The 27,489-nt window shown below is 42.3% G+C and overlaps 1 protein-coding gene across 18 annotated transcripts in view; it reads right to left on the minus strand.

Moving 5' to 3' along the window:
* Ptprt (protein tyrosine phosphatase receptor type T) overlaps positions 1-27,489 on the minus strand; it is a 1,101,940-nt gene that overhangs the window by 160,544 nt on the left and 913,907 nt on the right. For 6 of the 18 annotated variants that reach the window (XM_052726074.1, XM_052726070.1, XM_052726065.1 and 3 more), the window contains 2 exons: positions 14,884-15,019; positions 2,121-2,152 (listed from right to left, as the gene is read on the minus strand). In XM_052726074.1, the coding sequence (XP_052582034.1) occupies positions 2,121-2,152; positions 14,884-15,019 (168 nt within the window). The remainder of the gene's footprint in view (positions 1-2,120; positions 2,153-14,883; positions 15,020-27,489) is intronic. The other 12 variants (XM_052726079.1, XM_052726072.1, XM_052726078.1 and 9 more) reach the window with 4 other exon arrangements.

The raw sequence follows: 27,489 nt of genomic DNA on the forward strand, positions 1-27,489 counted from the left end.
CCCTCCCACTTCCATGCCTTTTTTCAGTCCAATGGTCCAGACCCATCTTTCTTCCTTCTAGGTTGATCTGCATCTCCAAACAGCTTGCCTCCAGGCCCTACTTTGCATGGTTTCCCCACCTCCAGCATCTTCAGCCTCTTCTGTGTCCACCATTTACCCCATAACTCTCAGAAGTGACTTCTGGTGTTGGAATGACCAGGCTGTCCCCTCACCTTCTACCTCCTTCCTCTGTAGCATCTTCTATAGCTAATGACTTCTCCTCTTCCCTCCTATCATCTATCTGCTTTGCCATCCTGCACCTCCCCTCCAAAGCTCGGCCTGGAGATTGTTAAGCGTGATCAGTTTGGGAAACTCAGCCCTTCACTCTTTGTTTTCCTCCTACTCCTTCTCTAGTCTTAATTGCTCCACCCCATATTCTCCTCTGTCATCCTCAGAGGATGCTTCCAAACATCCCCCTCCTGCCTAAATTCTACTTCTGTATTCCCAAGGTTGCCTGGGACATTTTTACTTGGGAATTCTACCAGCTTCCTCAGACTACACATATCTATAGTCATATTTATCTTCTGTGCTCCCAACCATTTCTCCCTTCCTCAGATGTTTCTCTTTCCAGTACAAGTCACTGTCCCTCCCATTTATTGCTGAGTGACTTTAGGATGACTTGCCTATCAAACTGCACTTTGATAAGGGCTTAGTAAGCTAATGTATACACAAGGTACCTGATCAGTGCTGGTAGTTACCCTTACTCAGGATGACTAAGTGTGCCTTGTCTGTTCAGGCTCTTTGGTGCTTAAGTGGTTCATCTCTGGCCAAGTAATTTTTGGAGGTTGGGTATGGAAAGACAATGCTCTAGAGAAAATTAAATTACCTACAACATCTCTCTAGATGGCAAAATATTGCAGAGACTTCTTTTTTTTTTTGAGCTGAGGATCGAACCCAGGGCCTTGCGCTTGCTAGGCAAGCGCTCTACCACTGAGCTAAATCTAACTGGAATGTAGTGTGCATAATCAATGTGTGTTTGCTGAATGAGTAAAGAGGTGAGGTAAATGTTCTAGGACCTTCGGTAGTAGTGGTGGAGAACACTGATCCCTGTATGGACGATGGTGATGATATTATCTTCTGTGCCCACAGCTTGGCACTAACTGAGCAGAATGGGTGGGGAAGCACTTTCTGACTCCATCTCCACCTGTAGAGGTTTCAGCAGAAGGCAATTGAGATGTAGGGCTTTCTCATAAGGTTGTGTTTGCCAAGGGTAAGGGAAGACCTAGAATGGAGGGCAATACTGTTTACTAAGATCCTGGCATTCTGAGCTCTATTCCTATTTTTATGCAGGCTGAATATGTGATAAGCTCTTAGATTTCTCTATGAACCTCATTTTCTAAAGCCAGAGATGCATACTTGGAATATGGGAGTATTTCAGTGTTTTCCAGCTTTTTATCAGCAAGGCTCTGTTATATAAAGTTTCTCTCCTTTACCCACATGTTTTGAAAAAGCTCTGATTTAGTAACAAAACCACCTTTATTTAGTAAGGGTAAAAAGCCGGCAGCCATCATTAACTGTGAATGAAATGTACTGATGAAGTGACATAAGTAATGTTAAACGTCAAACAGGGAATTTCAGCTTAAAGCCAAGACCTTGGATGTTTCTGTCATCCTCGAGGCTGGATTTGGATAAAGTCATGACTCCCTGTAGTCTCCCTGGTATAGTGGAAAGAGCCAATGGACTCTTTTCTATCCCTTGAGTCCCCAAGACTTCTTCTTCCCTGAAGAGGCACAAAGGGACTCAGAAGTTCCTGAGATCTGTGATTCTGTCTTACCTTCCCCTCCTTCTGGAACTGAGGTGCTGCTCATTAGAAATTGAGACTCACAAAGGAGAACGAGCCCCTCACATCTCCAAAGGTACGAGGGCAAAATTAGGATGACAGAAACAGAATGGACACGAACAGTGACAGTGCATTTTCAAACGGAAAAGCATCCATACAAAATCAAAACTTCCGGACTACAGATGACTAGACAGAAGTGGCTATGAGAGGCCAACAGACAATCAACCAGTTGGTGCAGGAGGAAATGCATGCTACAGCCTCTCTTACGGAGCACAAAGCAGTTAACACCGGCTCGATACTTACAAGTAATAGGAGTAGGAATAAGCATTTCTTCTATATATTGATGGGCAGTCAGATGAAGGAAATGTCCAAAAGAGGGGGAAAAAGAAAAGACAAACAAAGAAGAATTAGGTTTATATGAAATCATGATTCTTAGAAATGCACATCATTTTAGTAACCCTAAGCTCAAAGAGATGCAGCTTCTTACACATCAGCTGCTATTAGTGGTGGAAGAAGTGAGAGACCTCACCTCTGACAGAGACTCTTGTCTCTGCCACATGCAGAGGAAGCCAAGTGTCTTGGTGGCCATTTGCACTGTTTGAATGTTCTTCTATATGGACAGCTAAAACAAACTTCCTTATAATTATAGACTTTTGAAGGTCTTAGGTAGCTTTCTGTGGCATCCTAGAAATAGACTACCAAACTTTCACATTCCAGTGTTCCTAGGATCCAAGCAACAACAGATACAGTAGCACCTTTCATCTTAACTATTTCACCGAAGATCACATCCACATCTATTTTGTAAGAGGTCATGTCCAAAACAGGGAAATAACCAGGCTGCATCCTTGCTAGCTCCCCAGTCATCCACATTTCCAGGCTCACGTATCTAGACCACAGTAATGAGTCATAGATGATGCTGGATGACAAAATGTAGTAAGATTGTGTTCTGGGATTTCTAAGATAGGTTTTAGAAAAGAAGAAGCCATGTAGTCCCTTTTGCTGGGGACTCTATTGGATGCCTGAGTATCCATGTAAGTAATTCAATTTTCCCAAAGCTTCCATGCCAGAGAGATCACATGGAAGCCCTGGGGTTACACAAAGAGAAAGGAATGGCCAGGTACTTTCCGTCCTTCTAGCCCAAGCTAGAATTCAAACAAGTTATCATAGCTGAGATCTTGAGCATCACAGAGCAGATACACATTTCCTTTATGCCCTACCCAAAGTGAAGACCCAGGTAGAACACAAAATAGTAATTCTTTACGTCATTAGGTTTTGGGGGTTGTTTGTCACATAGTAGGACCAGGACAAACTTTAACATCATCATGAAAGAACACCGTACTGAGAAGGAAGTTAGAAGAGTTAGTGTCACCAGATCCCAACTTGAATAAACTCTGCCTTTACATTCTCATCTACTGCTAATGGTTTTCCAACTGTATTCCAGGATGCCAGGAGTTCTTCAGAGTGGCCATAGGGAGGGAAGATATCATGAAAATGGGTCTGCTGGTTCTCTACTGCTCATCAAAGCCAGGGCACCTCCATTTGTATTTATTTTATATCATCTAACATTTTATATGGCTAAGAATTCAAGCTTTCAAAAGGAAGCTTGAAAAATCACTGCCTTCAGGCTTCTCTTAATGTCCCCACTAGCTCCTGACTTCTAAGCATTTGCAAACCTTCATGTATGTCCATTATATTCCCCTTGTTGTAACTTATCTTAAGTTGTAAGAAAATAAACAGGGATGTTTTTATTTCACATTGGATTTAGCTACACTGACAATAAGTGATGCATTTGAGGACTGGGAAAGGTTGCCAGGAAATTCAGGTCCCCAAATATCCTCCTGAGTAAGCAAGAATAGTTCCCTTCCTCCTTGAATGATTTGATTAGTTGTAATTATTATCCCATTTGCTTGTCACAGGAAGACTCGGTCTTTATAACCACAGAGGTGTGAACACATATTCAGACCACAGAGGTGAGAATACATATTCAGAGCTCAGGATTTCCACCTTTCAAGTCAGAAGTAGCCAAAGCCTCCAAGGCAGGGCTATCAAAGCTCAACTCAATAACCCTAAAAGTCCAGAAGAAAACTGAGTAGTAAGAAAACAGAAAGAAATTGTGCTTGCTTGGTAGGCTGAGTTGGGGAAAATGAACCACAGCATAGCAAGACTCAGTGACCTCACTCCCCACAAAAATTTTTCAGCATCCTAGACCAAATGAATAATGGCCTTGGAGAATGAAAGGGGAAGACTCATATCTGTGATGGACAGGAATTGGATAAATTCATGTGAGTCATCAAATCCCCATTCACTAGCCATACAGGTTGCCACTGATTATTTTCCTGCTTCATCAACAGCTGGTGCAGTGCCGAAAATGTTATTCTTTAGAGGCAGAAAGCTCAGGATCCAAACATCTCTTGCTATGGCTTGACCATCTCTTTGGAAGCTGATGGTGCAAATTGAGCCCCCAATTCATAATCTGATGCTATCAGAGATCTTCTTCTGGAGGTGATTGAAACCAGAAAAGAACATCAGGGTCAGGGCAGGGGTGGGGTGGGGCATGATGGAACTGGTGGCTTTGTAAGAAGAGGGAGACATCCTCAGTCTGTTCAGCGGATGATGCTCTCCCACCATGTGATGTTGCAGCAAGAAGGCCCTTCTCAGAAGTTGAGCAGATGCTGGCATCATGCCATTGGATTTACCCAGAACTATGAGAGACAGGTGTATTTTCTTTGTAAGTTACCCTGTCTCAGGCATTTTGTTACAGTAATAGAACTAGATTAATCATTTTACCTATTTTCAGAAAAATGAGAAAAAGAGGCTAGTGTTCTAATTTCAGCTCTTTCACTTGCTCACTGTGACATTTTAGAAAAGCAGACTTCCCCTCCCCACCCCCAACCTGCTTCCTCATCCATATACTAAGTTGTTGCCACACATGAAAGACATTTCAAATAGCTTTCAGGTCATGGAGGTACAAGAAGGTTGAGCACGCCAGTACCATCATTTACAGCTGCATGGTCTGGACAAGTAATTAAATAGCTCCATGTTCTAATTTCTCCATCTCAAATATTGGAAGCAATGTCTATCTATTCCTAAGAGTAACCATAGCTATATGGTAATTTATATTAGATGACTTTATTTAGATTATATCCAAATAAAATATGACATAATATATAATATTTTTCAAAAATTACATTAATCTAAATTAATATTAGTCAATATGAATCTATATTTGGAATATGCTAAGGACAGATGAAAGGTATTTTATCTCCCACCTCATCTACAGATATAAAAATTGTTGCTTCTGCCGGGTGGTGGTGGCACATGCCTTTGATCCCAGCACTCAGGAGGTGGAGCCAGGCAGATCTCTGTGAGTTCGAGGCCAGCCTGGTCTACAGAGCGAGATCCAGGACAGGCACCAAAACTACACAGAGAAACCCTGTCTCAAAAAAACAAACAAAAAAATGCTGCTTCTTTCTTTCATCACTGGGACAATGAATAAACTTTAGGGGATAGTGAAAATAGTTACCAATAATAATAAAATGAAATCAAATATACAGGTAGCACTTACTAGGTACCAACACTGTCCTATGCCCTTATCATAGATTGGCCTAATGTGTTCCCTTACAACTATCCAAAGAGATAGATACTATCATCTTCACTTTGTAGGAGAGTAAACTGAGGCAAATGAGGTGAAGATGACACAACCAGTATCCATATTTGATGACATCATCTCTCCAAAGGTCATGTTCTTTACCACCATGTAACCTACACTGCTTGAGGACATAAGAAAACAGGGCCCCCAAAATGGACCAGACCTGATGATGCCCCATGCCTCAGCTCTGGAATCTTCCTTACAAAAGTATATATTGTTACTATTACTTTTATTTGAGGAATCCAAGGCTCTGAGAGGGCACTCCTCACTTGGTCAAGGATTTTTGTGCACCTGTGGAGAAGTTGGAATGCTCTCTCCTGAGCTGGGCTTCTTCTCTCTTGGCAGCTACTTCCTCTTAGGCAGCAGGCTCTGTTCAGTATTCTGATCCTCTGAATTTTTTGTTCTCAACTTTTTTTTTTTTTTTTTTTTTTTTTTTTTTGGTTTTTCGAGACAGGGTTTCTCTGTGTAGCTTTGTGCCTTTTCCTGGAACTCACTTGGTAGCCCAGGCTGGCCTCGAACTCACAGAGATCCGCCTGGCTCTGCCTCCCGAGTGCTGGGATTAAAGGCGTGCGCCACCACCGCCCGGCTTGTTCTCAACTTTTAAGGTTCACCTCCTAACAACATGTTTCCTTCCTCCCATTTAAACAGAGTGCCTGTTCCCAAAAGCTTTTCTGAGTTATCTTGGAGGCCGCCAAAGCTAGTGCTGTCTCTTGTCAAAGAAACTCCTAGAATGTCAATGATCCGTGATCTTCTAATAATGGGTAATCTTTTCTTAACCAAGCTGCAAAGTCACAGATATTTGCTCTGTGACCACAACACAGTTTACATGTGTGTATTCTCTAAACCTTGAAGAAGATTTACTGAAGGTCTGAATTTACAGGGATACAGTAAGATTGCAGATAACAGATTGCCTGAAACCAAAAATCCTGAACACAAAGACAGCTGTGCTTAGGAAGGGAAAAAAACCAATATCCCAAACTTAATAAATCACATACTGCAGAATCGCCTTTTAGCTGCCTAACAACACTTCAGGTAGAGTTTCTCTTTGCTGTATATCATTTTTAAAGTGCTAACTTGTCTATGTAACCACACATTTGGTCATTTACCCACCTATCTAGCCCATAAACTTATCCATCCATCCATCCATCCATCCATCCATCCATCCATCCATCCATCCATCCACCCACCCACCTAACAATTTGTCTTTCTATTTATCAACCCAGGGCACAAACCAACCCATTCATCTGTTTATCCACTCACTTAGCCCTTCATCCATCCAACAGCACATTCATCATCTACTCAAACATCATTTAATTATTAATCTAAAAAAATTTCCTGAGTGTCTACGAATATACCTGTCTCTGCCAAGTCCTATAAATAGACAAATGAGATTCTAATCCAACCCACCTGGTCTAATATGAAAGCCAGGTAAGAAAATTATAGAGGAGGCAATAATAATAGCTACCACTTAAATAGAAGGCAATCATTTATGTACCAGATACTAGTGTAAGACCATAGCAGAAGAGGGCCTAAGAGATTGCAAGATTGTAAGAGGAGGTAGAGACTAGAAGGAAACAATACACATAGCAGGGTAGCTGCATGGATGAATGCATAGCAGGTGATACAGCATGCACAAGACCCACAAAAGCTCAAGCCAGTCAGAATCCCGTCATGAAGAGAGGCGGTGGGCGCAAAGTCCACACCCTAGCTGAGGAGCTGTTGGCAGTTGATACATGTGGAGGAAAATCAGTTTTCTTTAAGGGTGTAGTCCCTAATGGGACTAACCTGCTTCAGTAGAAGGCCACACAGCCAAGGGTATATGAGCAGCATCAACTCTATTTGATGTGTTTGTTTTTAAAGGGAATATAAAGTGGGGTGGGTGGGGAAGGGGTTTGGGTTGTTTGAGGAGTGGAGAGAAGGGTGAATATGGTCAAAATACACTCAGTCCTCAGGGGAGGCTTTGCCCTGGAGGAGGGGGCAAAGGGGGGTGGGCTGGGGGAAGGGGAGGGGGCGGGAGGGGGGAGAACAAGGGAATCCATGGTTGATATGTAGAACTGAATTGTATTGTAAAATAAAAGAAAAAAAAGAAAAAAAATACATTGAGTGAAATTCTCAAAGAATAAGTGAAAATAAGAAGTAAAAAAAACCTTACTTTTTAAACAATAGGGTATTACTTACATATCAGATACTACTTCATTTGATCATCACACTAGCCCTATGAGACACTATTATTCTTATTTTACAGACAAGAAATGTGAGGTTCAAAGAAGTAACTCTCCCAGATTCACATAGTGGGTAAGTAGCATGGCTGGTGGGTATTAGTATCCAGGCAGTCTTCCTTCCAGAGTCCATGTTACCAAGCATTGTTATATTTTCTTCCATAGTGAGAGTCTGATAGGGAGATGTGGGGCCACACAGCTGGCGGTGGGGACAGAAGATAAGGTAGACTGGAATCTACCATGCTTGAATTGTAGTCACAGAGAAGCCAGCCTGTGAGTGAGCATTTCAGGTATATGGACCTGTTTTATATGAGTGGGTAGTGAGTAAAGTACAAATGTCATGATATTGCAGAGGAACTTTGTCTCCATCCTAAAGGTCACAGGGAAACCCCCAAAGCCATATGAACAGATATTTATTCTAGATGGATGATCCTCAGAGCAGTGTAAAGAAAAAGTAGGAAGGGAAATGGACAGTGGCCACAGAAGATAAAACAAGAGTCAAGACAAGAGATGTGGAGGACTTTCTTCACAATGATCATGAGATGGGAAATAAGACGTAAATGTGAAGGGTGATTAAGACACAAAATCAATAAGTGACTTAAGTGTGAGCAACTGGAAACAAGCTTCCAAGTGTCCAGACTGGGTAGCTGCTCAAGACAGCACAAATAGAAAGGTGTGTGTGTGGCGGGGGAGGTTCCTTCTCTGAGCCTATGATAAGAAATCATTTAGTATTTAGTATAAGGTAGATATAAGGTGATACATTTCATCTGTTTTTTTTTCTTACCTCAACGACCTTTTTAAAATTATGCCACACAATTTAGCATCTCAATTTAGTATGGCCTGTTTTATATGACATCCAGGTTAGATAGTGTTATTTAAGAGTATGGACTTCCACATCAGACTGCCTAAGGTTGAGACACAATACTGTCACAGAGTCATGTGATTTTGAGCAATTTTCTAACACTTTGTGTTTCAGTAGTCTGACATTCTATAACCCAATAATATGCCCTGTATTTTTAGCTGGTCCAATGAAACTTAGGTTTTTTGATTGCCTCACTCTTTTATTTTTATTTAGTTTTTCATTCTAAACAATGTGGTCTCTGACGGCACAGACCATGGATATTTTGAACAGTGTCCTCCAGAGTTACCTCATGTGTATTAGGACTTGGTACACCACTGATACTGGATGCTCACATTTGTGTCTATTTTCTGAATGATAATATACTCATTAAGAGATGGTGCTGGCCCTCATCTGTTTTAATTTCACTGGGATATTCCGTTCAGTTTGTTTGTCTATTGTAGGAAATTCCCAGTATCTGCAGGGCATGTTTGAGAGAAGGAGAAGTCAGGATACATGCTGGTAATCCAGTGGAGGAGATAAAGTGTGACTACAGATGACAGTGGTGAATGAGAACATAAAGTGGACCTTCACAGAGGACATCCAGATTGTGAGGCCAGGAAAGGGTTACTGGAGAGGTGACTAGAGTTTGACCTTTATATAGGTAATACAAGGTCACATGAGAACTACAAGCATTGGATAGAAATGAAGCTCACAAATATATCTACAGGAATCAGGGTGACACTAGGGGACCTGGAAAATCACAGTGAGTGTCGGGGTAGAACTTCATGAAACTGTTTTCCAAAGAGTAGAACTTGCACATTCCCCCCACCCCCACCATGAGTCATTGATGCTTTAGACAGCAGGCTAGAGAGCGTGCATTGAAATTTGAAACATTATTCTGGGTACTGTGGAGGGATGGATGGGTTGAAGCAATCATAGTGAGAGAAGCTAGTAGACACATTAGTGGTCTACCTTGGGAAGAGCCAAGGCAGTGAGAATATCTGACCATCAAAACACCAAGATGTGGGCTTAGAAGAATTCCTGGTGATAAAACCTCATGTGGTTGATAAATAGGATAGAAAGCAGAGCCTGTCAATGAGCTGGAGATACAAGACTGGGAGCTGGTTGGCAGCTAGACAATGATTTCTACTTTGACTCTGAAATACCCAGTGGATGTCCAAGGATATATGATACGGTGCCAGGAAACTCTAGGGAGAAAAGCCTGAAGCAGAAGCCCCTTACCCTCATGGCCTCTTCCATCTTCAGGCCAGCAAAATAATCCCCACTAGGTTATGTGATGAATACACAGAGGAAGACTAGTGCAGGCAGCATAGGGGCTGTATGCAAGGGACTGTCACTTGGCCATCCTGCTGGGATTGGAATGTAGGAAGACCTTGCTGGGATGTTACACTCGGTAGTCATATTCGGAAGAACGCGGGGGTGAACGTTTGACAGTGTTAAGAATCTTGTAGGCAAAGAAATATGTCAAAATATTTCATTTGGGGAAACATAAGTCCAAAGCCAGAGTGAAGGAAAATCAAGAGAGGGAAAGTAGTATCCGAACCTGAACCTCTATGATCTGTTTGCTTTCTGATAGTCTTGCAGGACTGGTGAAAATTAGCATCTTGGGCTCTGGGACCACAGTCTGGATTTATTTCTAAACTTATCCCAGCACCTTGGCCAACTCATATGACCTCTTTGAACTTCATTTCCCACTTATGAAAAGAAAACATCAACAGAATAGAAGCATCAACAGATCTACGCAATTATGATCATTAGAAGGGTGACAATCGGAACACTCAGCAGTTTAAGCAGAAAATGAAGAAATTAGGTCAGTGTGTGAGTGTTATTTGCAGAATTGCTGTTAGCACATTGGTGACAGTTTTGGAATGAGTTTGGTACAGTGTGTGATGAGTGTTCCTGTTGGTATCAGACAGTCTAATTCCTCACATAGGTATATGGAACAAAGTCTGAATAGTCCCATAAACACTGGCTGCAACACAAAATGAACTGTACTGTGTATTAATGCACTCCATGTTTTCTGTTTTTGTGGGCTTTTTGTTTAGTTTTGGCATGTTTTATCTTATTGTTCTTGTTTGTTGTTTTGACTCTCATTTTTGTGTTAGCAAGCATGCCTTCAAGAACCTGCTTGATTTCCTGCCCTGACTGCCCTCAGTGATGGACTGTACTGTAGACTGAAATAAACCTTTTCTTTCCCTAAGTTGATTTTGGTTAGACTGTTCTATATCACAGTGGCAGAAAAGAAACTATAACAAACTCCAGTCTCAGACCCAGGAAGTGAATTCCAAAGCAGCACAACACTGAACTGCCTGAAACTTGGGGGCATAGGCATGAAGTAGAACATCCCCAAAACAGTAATTTGTAGAGGTCCTTATATGGGATGGGAGTGGCTAATGACAGCCTCAACCATCAAGACGTACTGGTTAAGACACAAAAACTTGTGTTTTCTATCTTAATTTGCATTGAAAGTATCCAGTGCTCTATGGTATCAGGCTAAAGGACAATCTAGGCTGCCTCACAACATCTTGCTTGCCTATTTCTCTGGAGGAGACAGTTGAATGACTCCAAAGTAAGAAAGGAAAGGGTAAAATGAACTCTGGACTGCAGAAAGGCACTGGCAACGAGGGTTTCTCATCGTTAGGAGCTCAGAACAGAAAGGGTATGTGCTACTATATGATGGCATGGCATGTGTCTTAGAGCATCCATTCTGGAACATCTAAAGTCTAGATATCATTGGTAGACCCAGAAGCAAAAGAGAAAATAAGGATGGATATTTTGCAGAGAGCATGGCTAAAACCACATTGGAAATCAAGTGTGTCAGGGAAGGGCTCAGGGTCCAGATTTTATAATGCCCAGATTATGTATAGCTCCACAATCAAAGAAGATTGGTTAAGAATGACTCAAAAATAATTCTAAACTTTAACTTGAGTCTTTTGGGAACCATACAAACTCTTATTTAAACCTCCATTGTCATCACCATTTGGCTTTTATCTCTAAAGACCCTCCTCTCCATTATAAAACAAGTACAAGGAAAGATTACAAAACATTTGTCATGTTTTGTTGATTTTTTCCTTCCTATTTCCCTTTCCTTCTCTTTTCTTGAGTCATCCAAGTATAAATTAATCTCTTCATTAAGCCCCTCCTTTCATCCTTTGCAATCCAAGTACATTCTCTGCCTGCTTTCTAGTTTTGTTAAAAAAGGAAACACCTAGCAATAAGACATATTGTTTGGAGAGTGAGAAGAGAGCTTTACCATCAATGATGGTGAACCCCCAAGAGGGAGCATCTGGGGACATCTGTGTTTATGGAAACATCTGTGGCTGTAGCCTGGAAAGATCTGAGATGGACTCAACTCAAACTTAGAGACATAGGGAGCAGAAAAAACAGTCACTACGTTGATAACCATGGGGGGCAAAGAGATGGCCCTGTCAAGCTCAAACCAGTGAAGGGCATGTGATGGCAAGCAGGTGTTTGACCCCCTGAGAACCCCTGAACCCAGGAACTGTAGGTAACAGTGAGACTGACACAGGGAACCTGATCTGGGTTGATTTGCTCATTCATTATTCCAGTGTGTCTGTTCTTTTAAACTTCTCCCTTTCAGGTTGCTATGGGTAGCATATTTGCTAGCAGCAGATTAGTAACAGACTGAATTGAGTAATGTCCCCATATTTATAAATAGAGCTGGAATCAGAAGAATTCCATAGAAAGAATGAATTCACTGTGGCCTTCACTGTCCTTGAGGTATCTCTAGACATGGGAAAACACTGTGGGTTAGTAGGAAGAGGCAGGCCTGTGCTGAATTTCTTTCTTCCCCTTCTCTGCCTTGCCTTCTCTTTCTTCCTTTCCCTCCCCTCTCTCCTATTTCTCCTCTATTCTTCTTTAGCCCCCATCCCTCCTTCACCTCATCTGTGAATTATTCTCATCAACCAGCAGAAACATGTCCATATACTATGCATGCCAGTACAGATCAGCATCCCCAAGCTATGCATTGCCACAGCGTCTAAATTTTGCTTTGGGGGGTGAAATGGTGATCACATGACACCTGTTGGTTGTGTCTGACAGTTTTATAGACATGAGAGGTGATAAAGATACCCCCGGAAGAGGTTAAAACTACACGGAAGGCTCACTTTCTATGTACTCTCACCCTAGAAACAGAAATCCATTTCTTTCCTCCCTCCCAGAAAAATCACACATTTCAGAAATAGCTGCTGAGAAGGAAGTGAAATTTTTTCACAAGCTCACAGTCAGTGGTGACGTAGGTTAAGCCAGGCTTTAGAAAGAGCAAAATTGGAAGAACATATCTGACTTACAAATCAGTGGCAAAGAATCAGAAAATTTCAAGATATTCAATTCCATTTAATTGGCCACTTTTCCCATGTAGACAAGCCCAGACTCACCTCTGCCTCTAACACATCTGTAAGGCTAAGAAACTTGTCAGTGATCTTATATGTACAGTATGCTTACCACTCCTAGAGAACTCCAAGTGCATGCTCTACCTCAGATAATAGCGGCTGATTGACTAGTCCCTGGAACCTACAGTAAGACTATGTTTTATCAATGATGATGGCATGACAAGGAAGTGCTACCATTAGCTTTCTGAAGTCTCTGTATTCCTGATAATAACATGGTACTTTCCTTTCACTCTAGATTTTTTTTTTTTTACAATGGGAAAATTAATAGCTAGTTGAGAACCTTAACTCTTGCATGAGTTACTGGTTATGTGAGAAGAGAAATGGTGGCATTAGATAAAATATATAAATTAAAGACCAAGTCCTAGCAAGAAGATATCCTGGTGATGAAGAAGACTAGCTGAATCAAAGCCTTACTATGAGAGACGGACAAACAAGGACATACCGGTGGCTTCATGGTTGAGAAAAGGCTGGCTGCATTGATGAAGGCAGCACCACCATTTCTGAGTCATCGGCGACTGGAAATAAGGACATTGCTTTTCAATCTTTTTTCCATCACTGGTACTCATGTGACTCTTTGAGTAGAAGCTAGAGTTGTCTTTGGAGGGGGGATTTAGTTTCTTTCTTCTGGTGGGAAACAAGTTCCAAAGTGTCTTTAAACTTGAAGATGGTAGAAATTCCCTGGTTCTTATCATTGTTATTGTCCTGAATGCCACAGTTAACCAAACGCGGAGCTCCAGTGTCAGGTGGAACTTTAAAGACTAACATAAAGTACTGTTTGAATTGTGGAAAGATGGGGTTCGTTTTTTTGGTTTTTTGAGACAGTGTTTCTCTGTGTAGTTTTGGTGCCTGTCCTGGATCTTGCTCTGTAGACCAGGTTGGCCTCGAACTCACAGAGATCCACCTGCCTCTGCCTCCCCAGTGCTGGGATTAAAGGCGTATGCCACCACCCAGTGAAAGATGGGGTTCTAACAGATATTACTATAATATGGCTGATGCCTTCTTAGATTTGCCTGGAAAGTGGGAAGATAGAGGCCATGACTGAAGCCTGTCAGTGAAACTGAGAAGACACAGAAATGGGAAGTAAAGTGTGCCAATACAGTGACAGGTAAAGACTAAACAGAGATGGTCATGGGACCCAATTTTGAGGAATATATAATGATTCTTAATGATAATGCTAGCTCATACTCATGCTTTGCATTTTCTATCCCTCTGTTTAATTTCCTTGTGTTATCTTCAATCCTGTGACTATATCTTAAGCAGAGGATGAGGATGGGAGGTTGAATCTTGGCAATAAAAGAAGGATTGACTCCCTTGCTTTCATCAGCAATGCGATTTGAAAGAAAATACATACAACATAAGGAAAACTGTATTAGTTGCCCATAGGTGCCCAAGGAAACATTCTGACAGAAGATAATAAGTGCTAATAACCGTCTGGAAAGGTTTGATGAGACATGGAGTAGGAAGGCGTCTCAAGGAAAATCTGTGGAGTATCACTCCTTTGGAGGCTTTGAGAGCAGCATGAGAGGCTGCTCTTGACCAGTGGGTATTGAGGAAATGCGGGGGAGAAATGGTGAAGCATTCATTATTTTACTGTGTTCATCTGCGTTCCTGGACTTCCCCAACCATCTTGAGGGCATCAGAAATCCCACAGAGTAGCTAATTCCGAGAAGACTTACTTTATCATAACCAGACTTCATGACACAACAAGGGAGCAACAGGAATCACTGAGCACCTTAAAAGCTGGTCTTCTCAAAGCCGCTTGCCAAGGAGGCAACACATGTCTCTCAAGCAATAGCACAAGGAACTCAAGGATCCTATTGGAAAAGCTCTACTGGACAATAATTGACAGAAAAATTGCCTGGCCACATGGTAGTGAGGAGTCATGGGGTCAGCAGGATCCTCTAGGCAGTGCCAAGACTCACCTCCTTTTGATAGTCAGCATCACACCCAGGAGAATGATGATGAACATGAGGAGGCCAGCGATCACACCTGCCATCTTCACCGTGTTGTCCACCTGCTTCTCTGGCTCCACAGTGTTAGAGTTCTGGGTGGAGGCACCTTGAGAGGAAAAGGGAAGGAGGAAGATGTTAAAAAGGCTCACATGTGACCAGGCAATAGTGACGGTGACATGAGTGTCTACTTATTAAAGCTGCCTATGTGCCAGGCACTGTGCTGAGAGCTTCGGATATATTGTTCTATGTGATCCCCTTTGAGAATTAATTCCTTAAGAGGTTGGGATAAGTATGATGTCCTCTCAGAGATGAAGAAACTGATTTTCTAAGCAATCAGAAGAGTTTCTCATACTTGCCATGTGGGAGCATAAGGTTTTATTCATTGTGTTGCTTTGCTATGAGTGTTCAAACCTTGGCTTACCATTGAGTTCTTGGGTTCATAGAATTATGTTTCAGATTATGTAATGAAAATAATAGCTTTATGTTAAAGTAACAATTAAAATCACTGTGATCTAAGGGATCTTTTTGTTTTATTTTTTATAAGAAGCCAACAGTAGGGGGAAAATAGTGGATTAAAAGGAATTGCCTTGGGCTCAGAAAACGTGATGAATATTTCAATTTTGGCAGTTGTGTGACACTATATGCTAACTTGTTGGCTCAACCTCTGGTAAAGGAACTGGCCGCTTATTATGTCCTTAGGCCTGTGTGGGTGACTCAGGACTCTAACTTGGGCAATCCTCACAGACAATTCCAAAGACAGACATTGTTTTTCTAATTTTATATATGGGGAAAAAAACCCAAAAAGCAAAAAGCAAAAAGCCAAAAAAAATGAAAGGCCTTGCTAGAAGTCGCATGAGTGATGCTAATGTCAGGAACAAGATCCCCCAGGTTGGTGACTCCAAATTTAGGCCTTAGGGTGAGAAACCTTGAATTGAGCTTTGGAAGCCCCTAACCCCTCATCTTTCATCTTCAAACGACTGTTTTGCTTGTTCCTTAGCAAAAGTAAGTAAGCAAAGAAAGGCAGAGCCTAGCTTCTTCATGTGTTTACTAAGAATGGAAGGCAATTTCCTGTTTTAGACATTCTGGAGGTAGTCCATGGGCTACCAGCATCCTAGGGCAATTTTCTCCTGCTGTCTTTATTTCCCCATTAGAATCGCTTTTTTTCCCCCGTGAGGCAGTTTAAAGTCAGAAGCACCTTTTTCCAAACTCATCTCTACTTTTCTGCAACATCAGCACCAGTTTATCCTTCATCAGCCAATGTACCTTCTGTGGCCTCCTGTGCCTCTGGCAGAGTTTCTCTCTCCTCTAAATTCTGATAACACTTTATACCCTTTGCACATACCTCACAATCTCTCTTACCACAATGTACTAGTATTATTAGTTGCTTGTTTTCACATCTGTCTTTCCACTGGTCTGCAAGCTCCTCTCGGGTAGCATTATACCTCTTTCATCTTTGTTTTCTATGTTAGCGCAGATCCTGACTCATAAGAGGGGCTCACTAAATGTGCACGGTTGTTTGCGTATTTGGCTAAAGGGATGATGTCTCTGCCCGCACACATTTGTCCACATGGAACCAAGTTGAGTTTTCTCTTGCTTTCAGTCATATATTCATAGAACTTCGCTGAGCATTGAATCGAAAGGTTGCTTTTCAACACAGAACTGCGAATCTGACTCCCCAAACTCACTGCTGTTTTAGAGCAGGCCTCCGGCATATTGATACTTCTCAATTTTTATTTATTTATTTTTTTGCTTATGAGTGTAGAGTGCATGTTCTCTCCAGGCACTTTCCTCAAACTTTAGTTAACTTTGGCAAACTGGTTTACTTAGCTGAGCATCCTTGGTAGGAATGGGAAGCCTTCAAGAGTAGGTGTTGTGTCCTTTTCATTGCTACAAAGCCAGTGTCTAGCAAAGGACTCCTCCTCACAGTCACTGTGGTGGTTGTGGAATGACAGAAAAGTGCAGAGGGCAGAATGATTTATTTATTCACTCAGTTATGTGTCTTGAGCTCCTGTGTGTCCAAGTGCTGGGTCTGAATTATAGTCTCTGTATGGTCAAAAAGCCTTTCCCTAGAAGTGATTAAAGGTGATATATTTTATTCATTACTTCCACCACATATAGGCAAGACTAACCAACTCACCCAACCCTAGGGCTGTCTGACAAGGTTCCACTCTTCTGCAGCCCAGTGACTTCCTGGTGCATGCAGGGATAGCCAGCACATCTTTAGTTAGGGAAGTCTGATATTGCAGAGTGGGGTGTTTCTGAGTGGCTCCTGAGTAGCCTCTGCTTATGAGACTGAAGTTATGATTTCTAAGAAAAAGCTAGTCTACAATGTACCAAGCCCAAAAGAAAGATAGCACCTCAAATCACAAGGCTCCCCAATACTGACAGTGTTTATATTCAGAATTAGAGGAAAGGTTAACTCTAGATCATTGAATCATTGGCGGTGTTAAACTTTGCTTAGTACCTGTTCCAAAGTCCTGTTCTAGAGGCTGGGAGTTCAAGGATGAGATCCCATGAGAGCCTCTTCTTATGTAAGATCCGTGTTGTCACTGGTCTAATAAGATTTATTCCCCACTCCTTAGGTAAATAAGTATTTGCAAACATCCACCAGTGGCAGGTATCTGGAGACATCGTGATGAGCAAAACAGATACAGTCCCTGTCTTCAGAGAGTTTGAAATCACTGATGTTTGTAACCATGAGGATATACTTAGTAAATCAATAATTAGTAATGGCAACTCTCATGGCTTGAAAGAAAATGGCCCCCAAAGGGAGTAGCACTATTAGGAGACATGTGTGGTCTTGTTGGAGTAGGTGTGGTCCTGTTGGAGGAAGTGTGTCACTGTGGAGGCAGGCTTTGACATCTCATCTATGCTTAAGCCATGCCCAGTGAGACAGATCATTTCCTGTTGACTGCAAGTCAAGATGTAGGAATCTCAGCTTCATCTCTAGTACCATGTCTGCCTGCATGCTGCCATGTTGCACCACGATGATAATAGAATAGACCTCTGAAACTGTAAGTCATCCCAATTAAATGTTTTTCCCCCTCTATAAGAGTTATTGTGGTCATGGTGTCTCTTCACAGCAATAGAAACCCTAACTAAGACAGCAACTTTCGGCTTTGTTAAGGGTTTGGACAGAGAGGCACATGATCCCTTGGAAAGAGCATAACAGGGAAGTAAGTCACTTCTGGGAGGAAAGGGCCAGCAGGTTGAGCTCCAGGGCTGTAGCTAGACAATGGAAGCCTACAGGAGCAGTATAGTAGACACTCTGGGTCAGGCTGTGTAACTGGCAAGGAACCTAGTGTATGGCAGAAATGTAGTGTTAAAGGTGCCAAAAAGCTAAGAAAGATGCTGGAGAGGGAAGCAGGAGCTAGGTCACACATGTCACTGTACACTATGATGATGGTTTTGTTCTGTAGCCCAAGCAAAACAGACAGCCATCTAAACACTGTTCATGGGGCATTAATGGGATCAGATTTGTGCTTCTAGCATATCATCTCATCATCTCAACTTCAATGTGGAAACAAATTGACTTGGAGAAATGAGTTTGGAGATTACTGTAGGCACCCAGGTAGATGATGATAGTCACAAAGACTCAAAAAATAGCAGTGCGGATTTGGAGATGTAATAAAAGGGATAATTACCTGAAATAAATATAGTGAAAATTGGTGATAGATGGAGGGAGGGGAATAAAGGAGGAAAAAATCAGAAGGGTGGCCACAGGTTTTGGTTTGCATGACATGGTAGATGATAGTGGGATTTACAGCTTTGAGAACTACACAAAAAGGGGGCTAGAGTGAAACCATGCTTGAGTTTAGAGTAATTTGAAATTGAAGGTAGGTAGCTAAAAGCGAGTGTCTAGAGCTCTGGGGGGAAAGTCTTGGCTGTAGATAAAAAGATCAATTCTTAAATATCCACAGATGGTATCTGCAGCATGGGACTTAATGCAATTACCTAGGAAGGGAATAGCAAGTAAAAGGAGAAGCAGGCCTGGAAGAGACACTTGTAGCTCAGTAGTGTCCGGTGGGCAGAGGCAGACAAAACATGAACATCCAGACAGGGAAAGAAAACCCGGCTGAGGATGGTGTCCTAGAACCAACAGAAGATGGATTTCATGAAGCAGGGAATGATTGGCTGTGCCATAAACTGTTTCCAGGGTAGGATCAGGTGCCATGCTCCAAGGTAAGTGAAGGTCTTAGTTAAATGTTAGGAAACCTTTGCCCAAAGACCATTATTTTTCTGGTAGGAGTCCCTTTAGCAGTGACCATGACCAACCAATAGTACTCACTTGAGGGCCACAGAGAAGCATTCAGATTGTGGGCAGTCATGTGAAACGTGACAGCCCAGTAGTTTAGAAAAGTTCTGTGAGTTTAACCAAAAGGCCTCAGAGCTGAAAGCATGAACTCCATGGTGACCATGCTTTTTCTGGTCCATTCAGGCTCAGATATGACAACAAGAACATGCAGAAAACTCAACTTTCACTTAAGCGTTCTCTGAGATAATTTTCATTAGTCATTAGAGACGTGCTTTCCTGTTTGTAAATGAATGGCATTGGCAATTCAAAGGCAATAGACATATGGAGAGAACGACTCTGGAGAAAAGATAAGACAAGATCTATGGGTGACCCAAGAAGTAGAACAGAGGGATAGGGACATGGGAAGTATCAGTGACACTTCTGTTGGCAGTCAGCGTTATGTGCTCAGGGCTGGCTGGCACTGTAGATGCTTGGTAATCAGAATGAGAGCTGAGTTCAGAGTTATAGGGAAGCACAACAGGGCTGGCTTCTCATAGGGCTGCCTACCAAGATGACCATCATTCCACAGGTGCCATGATCTAGGTTGGTAAATCAAAGACTGCCTATCTGACTCAGTGTCCCAGAAATCCAAAGAGGGATATTCCAAGAGGTAGAACTGGAAATCCTCTAAAGAATTGCTTAGCATAAATGCCAGTCCCTAGCAGACTCTGTCTCTTACTCAGATGACTTCTGTCTTTTAGTCTGGGACTGAGAAAAGGAATGGGATTTGGCTGCATCCTCTTCACCTTTGGCTTCCACAGGACCCAGCTTGAGCACAATCCAAGTATATCAGAATTGGCAATGAGGCACCAGGTGATAAGTTATCTAATTAGATAAACTTTAAGGCTCTCCTTGAGGCCCCTGTGTGATGTGGTCATCAAAAACAATCTTGTGAACTCAGCTTACTAATTCAGCTCTCTCCAACATGAGGCTGCAGGACTGACCTTGAACCCCAGACAGCTGTGCCCTCTGAGCTCTGAGTACTCCCAAAGGCGACATTAGTTTTCTCAAAGTAGCAGTCATTTGCCTTTTCCCTCTCCTCTTTCCTCAAAGCTTAGAGCAGCGGTTCTCAACCTGTGGGTTGCCATGCCTTTGGGATCAAACGACTCTTTCATAACCTCACCTAAGACTATTGGAAAACACAGATATTTAAATTACAATTCATAACAGTAGCAAAATTACAGTTACGAAGTAGTAACAAAAACAACCTTATGGTTGGGGGTCACCACAGCATGAAGAACTGTATTAAAGAGTCACAACATTAGGAAGGTCGAGAACCACTGGCATAGTCTTATCCCCTCCTAGCCTTAGTTCCCAATCTACACATGACTTTCTATTTTCTAGCTGTCTATTCTTGAATATAGAAACTCAGTAACTAATATAGAGTGCTTAGTTTCTTGGAGGCATCTCCCTACTCTCAATTTTACATCCCTATGTGAGGCTGAGGGCCATGTGTGTCTCCCTCCTGCTTTCTCCAATGCTACAAAGCAACTATTTCATTCTGATTTTCCCCAGGGATTCCTAAGACCTCTGTTGGCAAGGGCAGTGTTGGTCGATGCTACTCTGTACTCATCAGAACTCTCTGATGAATCTTGTCTAACTATACATTCAACCACCTAAGAGAGATCCCCAGGGGTAAGATAACCCAAGAGATTTGCTATGTAGAAAGTGAATCAACAATCAAGATACCAGCATCACCTATGAGCTTATTAAAATTTCAGACTCACAGGCTCTACCCTAGGACTATGGAAGTAATGGTTACATTTTGATGAAATCTCTGTGTGGCTCAAAAGTATGGCAAAATTCACAGATCACTCACCTCAAAAGTGCATTAGTCAAGACCAGAATGTTTCTATCTAGAGATTCTATTCTGATGAGATTCAATTCTTGCTTTCTGGTCAACCAACAGGTCATTGTAGAAGATGGAACACATTTGATCTCTTTAATTTAAAAGGTCAGAATGTAGAATTGACTAGGGGACCACACAGTGAAACATTTCAATGTGGAAGGAAGCTACCCACTGGAGCCCAGCACTCTGTTTCTCTCATGCTATTATGCAACCACCTCATTGGATTTTAACCATGGATTCCTTACCCAATGAGGGTGGAGCTCCTTCACAAGTGACAGCATGAAAATAGTCATCATTCCCAAGATCCATTGAAGAGGTAGATTTTCTGTGTTTGCTGGCTCCTACTCTACCACCTGTTCTGACTTCCTTGCAATCCTGAATGCTTACCAAAGCCATCACCATCGTTAAGTCCACATATTCATTGGACCGGGATTTTTCTTTCACTATCAGTTGACATGGCTTCCCCATCTTAACTTGGGTGTCCCTTAACTTCAGTGATGTCTATATTCTTGGTGCGAAATCCTCCTGTCATTCTTATAGTTCTGGGACTTCTTTCCTGCCTTGCCACTTCCCAGGTTCCTCACAGAGGCAGAAACCATGTCACCCACTACAGTAAAAGGAGCTTTCCAGGGGCATAGTGTGCACCTTATTGAGCAGAGGGGACTATATGACTTTGGTGCCTCATTTGATATTGAAATGCTATGGTTTTATGATACTGGCCCAAAGCAACCAGCTTCAAATAGAAATCCTTGACTTTCATTGCTAACTAGTCAAGTGACCTTGATCAAATCAATGAAACACGATGTGATTTAATGTCCTCCTTCATAAAAATTGAAAGAAAAATCCTAAAATCTCAAAGATTTTTCTCAGGATCAGGTATTGCTTGACAAACTCTGCGCACATGCCATGTCCTGATGCAACAATTTGGGAACTGGTTTCAGGGTGTCTGTAAGCTTTGGGAACTTGAGGCTGGGGCCACACCTCCTTGCAGTCTGCTACCTGGCTTTATCCAAGTCCTTCGAATAAAGTTAGGCAGAGTCCCCATTCCCAGAGTGATGCACTTGACTCTGCTCAGATAGGCAGGGCCCATATCAGGCTTACATCTGGATGACTTGATGGCAGCAATAACATAATTTGGCAACAAGGGATTAATGATTCACCCTCAAAGCACTCTCACTGGCATCGGGCCCAACTGCTTAGCTGTACTTCAGAGAATTGTCCCTGTAAAGATATGCAGCAAAAAATAGAAGGCACAGATGAAGAACATCTAATTGCAATTGATAAAACCCAAGTAAATCCCAGTGGATGTGTAACCCGTGCTGGTGATCATTGCTGACGGTAAAGAAAGGAGGCTGGCTCTTAGGGAGGCAGTTCCTAAAAGCCACACTCTTTAAAACACACAGTGGCCTCTCAGCTATCCAAGGGCATATTATCCCCAGTGTGGCTTATCTCAGGCAAATCTTACTGTGCTGGCAGTTTACCCCTGTCTACTTAATGACTTCTTTTGTTGAAGAGTTTCTCTGTCTTTACTTTGGCTTTGCGTGTATCTGGCACCCAGCAGCGAAAAACCTTTGAAACCCTCACTCTGAGCTGCTACCACTATGCCAGGGAAGGTTTTAAGCATAGCAGGCATCTCTGATTATGGATGTTTTGCCAAGTGGAGACAACAGGGAACAGATAAGGAAGCTGGGTAACTTCCCGGCTCTGCTAAAGTCAGGTACGCACTATATATGCGCTTGACTTGGCTGAAAGTGAATTCTCTAAACGACAGGCTATTTTAAGATGGAATTGAAGTCCAAGATAGGAAACAAGTTGGGGAGAGAGCATCTGGCTACTTCATTAGATTCAAGCCTCTAGACTTTACAAATTGCCTCCCAAAGCATTCAAAGTATTTGTAATTGTGATCATGAACTACTTTGGCAGCCTTTGAGGGTAGAAATTGTGGTGAACAGGAGGGGAGCGGGAAGCCTGGGGAGAAACAAATGTTATTGCAGACTTTTTTTTTAATGAAAAAGATGTGTATTTCAGATATTTTTTCAATAATGAGTGTGATGTTGATGCAGGGAAAAAATATAGACTAGATGATTAAATCAGATTCCCCCAACCCTTCCTACTCATAGAGGGAAGGGATGATAATTAGAAACCAGTACAGGTTCCACATCAGTCAGCAGCCAACCAGGAAAAGGGAAGCAACTCCAAACCTTTTAAAGGGAGCCACTGGACCAGGGGATTAGTACCCAGGATCAGAAGATACTGGGGAGTCGAGAGTAAAATTATCAGGAAGCTATTCCCCACCCCAGACAGGAGAAACAGAAGGTAGTGAATCAGCCAGAGGGCAAGAGATAGAACTGCAGGAGACCTTTGGGGGAATTAGGCTCCTGGGACAGACATAAACTCTGACAAAGGAAGGCCTGAAGCTAAACCAGGGAGCTTCTCTGGGACTTTTCTCTTTCAACTCTAACTGGGGTCTTCCACTGGATAAGTCCAGAAGTCACGGGCATGGTGGTCCAGGAGAGGAAGCCTGCAGGGAATACCTGGATGTCAAAGCAGGACATGACAATATAGAAGAACAGGCATAGATTAGATGGGGAAAGGGGCAACATTGGCTCTCTATGAGTGCGTGATCCCTGATTCCACTCCTTGCTGCTTTTGAGAGTTACCAGGATACATAAATCTGGAGAATGTCTCCTACTGTGTTTTGATTTCAGCAAAGTCAGGGCCGCAATGAAGACATATGATTGGCTTGTATGACAGCTACATGTAACGCTGGGGCTTTCCAGAAGATGGCAACATAAGAGTCGATAGGAGCAGGATTCATGACCACATGTAGAACACTAATATAATTAACTATAAACTGGGTGGTCAAGTTTAAACTACAGCCATGTGTTAAGCCTATTACCTCTAATTCCTCTTTGAGCCTTACAGAAACTCTGAAGCAGGTTCTGCTATCATTTCAAAGATGGTGAAACTGAAGCTCAAAGGGATGAGGTAACAGCAGCTGCCAGCAGAGCCTACAAAACCTGTAAGTCAGATGCCCAGTTTCTTCTTATTAAACTGCTACACTATTCTGCCACTTCTTAACTAAATAGGGAGAGAGCTTGCTCAGCCCCAAACTGGCTGTTTTCCCTCAGATACCTAGAAGCTAGAGGGAGATGAGTATTAAGGAAATCAAGAATCTTATTTCAACCAGCTAGATAAAACCAACTCTGTATAAATACCTGCCATAGGTATTTATATCTGTCCCCACTGGGTCTGCCACCTGCTATACCAAGCAATTCCATTTCATACCTGCCTTTGCTTGAAGATTCTCTCTTTGTGCCCTCCAACCAGCATACCTTATTCTAATATCCACGGGATTGATGAACATGTCATGTGAATCTTGTTATATGAGCTAAATTATACAGGCTTTGCTCAAGTGATATTTAAACCTGACCTTTTCAACTTAACTTCTCTTTTTCTTTTCACTTCCCTTGTATATCAACCACCATTTCAAAGTGCCTAATATTCTGAGTTTAGTTTCATTATTAATCTCTGTGCTTTCTTACCAAAACCTTTCTTGATATTTAGCAACCAAAGCACCTCATTTTAATTTCATAGAGAGACATGTTAGCTCAAGTTTAGGTGAGCACTTTCTGTGTTGTTTCCAATAACCATTCTTTGAGGTTGGTGTCTTTTTTTTTATATTGCTGTCTGCCCTCCCCCACACCACAGAACAGAACCTCCTCACTCAGTGGATTGGGTTGATAATGGAGTACTTAAGAAGGATTATTCTATTCTTCTTTCAAGTGACATCACCTAAGATGTTTTGCAAGTAATAAATAAATTGCCTCAATTCATCATATGACAGTAATTGCATTTAGCCAAGATTTAACTTGGAGTCAATGTCAGGAGCTGGAAAACACCATAGAGACACAAGTTTTTCACAGATAGCTCTACCCTTGCTGCAGAAAGTAATTTAATAAGTCCTGAGTTAGGTGTAAAGAAGATGCACATTTCTAATATCACATACTCCTTCAACATTACCTAGCCAGTCCTAAGAGGTTAAAAGTGACTTCATCATAGCCTGTACAACTAAATCTGCTAAATAGTGCTGACAGAGGTGCCCTCATTTTCAGTCTTAAATGGAGGTTAGCACCCTGTGAGATGAGGATCACTTTAATTGATTGTTTGAAAGCCCTTTGGCCACTCAAATAAATTGTTCCCCCAGTGCTGATTCTGCTTCAACCCATGCATCTCCTGACTTCATGTTTCTAGGTGGACTTTGTTTTGTATAATGAATGTTTTCCACAGGTCAGATTCTAGCTTGGTTGTGAGTGGCTCTATAAGATGGTGCAATGAGGTAGGTCCTTAAGAGACTCTCTTCTGCATGCAAGAAAGTGCCTTTATCACAAAATATTTTTCATGTATTAAAATTCAGCACCTGACTTTCTTAAAAGTATTCATATGCAGTGGACTCTGTACATAAGCATGATTGACACACCCCTAGCAGAGCAAGGGCTGGAAATACCTTATATCTCCAGATGACTTCACCTGTTCTTTTGAGCTCCAGAGAGGTCTAGTCTACGTGCATTGCCAGGACCCAGGAACAAATTTAGAGAATGGATTTGATCTGCTGTCAGAACAAGACCTTAAGCCAAACTACATTTGGGTACAAAGCTGTTTCCAAAACCAGGAAGAAGATACACTTTGTAAACTAGGTTCACAAAGGTCAAGTCACAGCCAAGGTTAACAATTAGGATGTAATGAAGGGGGACTAAATCCAAAGCAGGGGTCAGGCATCAGCCTTTGGCTTAGATTTAGGAGCTGGCAGTCTGTATCCATGGAGAGAGGTCAAATGATATCTAGAGTTATGCTTTGACCTTGATCAGAAACAAAATTTAGGTCGGGGTCATGGACTTAGAGTACTCAAGTGAACCCCAAGTGGATTATACTCATTAGCACCAATTCAACCCTCAGTCACAGAGGGGAAGTCCTAGACATTTCCTGGACGTGGCCTAACCTGAGAGATGCTGCAATTATAGCAATGATAGTAGGTACTGTGAGGTGTTGGACATGAGAGTTAATGAAGAAATAATCCTGCCATCATGGAGCTCACTTCTTGGTGGAGAAGGAACTTGTAAACTGAAAATGTTCTCACATACTGGATGCTCACACAGAAATATGTCTCGGAAGACTGCATGCACAGTTCTGTTTATGCAAAACTAGACTACACACTTGATTTCCACATGTTGTCTGTGCTGTGACACGCATGGCAGGCAATCCTGCCATAGTCCAGCATCCTCTTTCTTCTCCCCACACTGGTGTCCTGTGGTTCCACAAGAACTACCTCTTGCTTGCAGAAATCTGTGCATTGAACCATGGAGACCAGAGGGTTCAATGCCATATAGCTATCACCAACAGGAGAACCCACAGCCTGCACTGGGGATTAAGAATAGAGTGTGAAGAACAGATGTAGGAGGGAACTCACACTCTTGAGGATGCCCTGCAGCAAAGCAGTAGTCCCTTTAGACTTTCGCAGGCAGCTGGCATGAGAGAGCACATTGCCACAGTGAGTTGGTTATAATTCTTGCTATGCAATTGAGCATGGGCCCGGGGCAACTGTGCAACAAGTGAAGTCCTCCTAGGATCAGTGTGGGACAGTACAAAAGCCAGCCAGGAATGCTGTGTAGGCTTTATAACCTCAGGGCATGGAAAGCAGGTGACCTATGCCTTGACTGTGAAGCAAAGGCTGAGGCAGGGCAAGGCCAAGAGCAAATCCCATGACTAGTGACACATGGAAGGCAGAAACTACGCCAGAAAGGTAAGGCTCAGAGACTAGTTTAGTCAAATGTATGATATAACAAATGAAGGTACACCAGAGGAGAGATGGGTGGGTCACAGAGACTTTCTCAGATATTGATGCTTGGTTGTGATCTCTTCAGAGTGGAGGTCTCTCCACTTGAGGTTCAACCACAGACCACTGTCCCAAACTCAAGTTCATGGTGTTGGTAAGCATATGAGCTTCTACAGCTCTGATAACAATGTGGCTGCTTAAAACAACAGATATGGATTCCTAGACTTCCAGAGACTAGAAGTCCAAAATGGACATGCCACTAGGGACACGTTTCTCAGAGATCAGGAAGCCTTTTCCTCATTTCTTCTCGCTCCTGGTCTTCAGTCCTGGGATTCCATACCTTGAAGATGGGCGATTCTAGCCTAGACTATCATTGCACTATTCTTCCTGAGTGTGTCTTCACGTGATACTTGCCTCTTCTGTCATACTAGCTTAAGGTCTGCTTTCTCACTTCACTTTAACTAGTCACATTGCAGAGCTATTTCTTGCTAAATAAGTATATGCTCACAGTCACTAGGGGTTGCCTCTTTGACATATCTTTTGGGAGACACAATTTGACATACAGCTTAGTTGAGTCATGACGCCACAAGCAGCCCATTG

This window comes from Peromyscus californicus, unplaced genomic scaffold (assembly GCF_007827085.1).
Source record: "Peromyscus californicus insignis strain IS unplaced genomic scaffold, ASM782708v3 Scaffold_7__1_contigs__length_154581171, whole genome shotgun sequence".
NCBI lineage: Eukaryota > Metazoa > Chordata > Mammalia > Rodentia > Cricetidae > Peromyscus > Peromyscus californicus.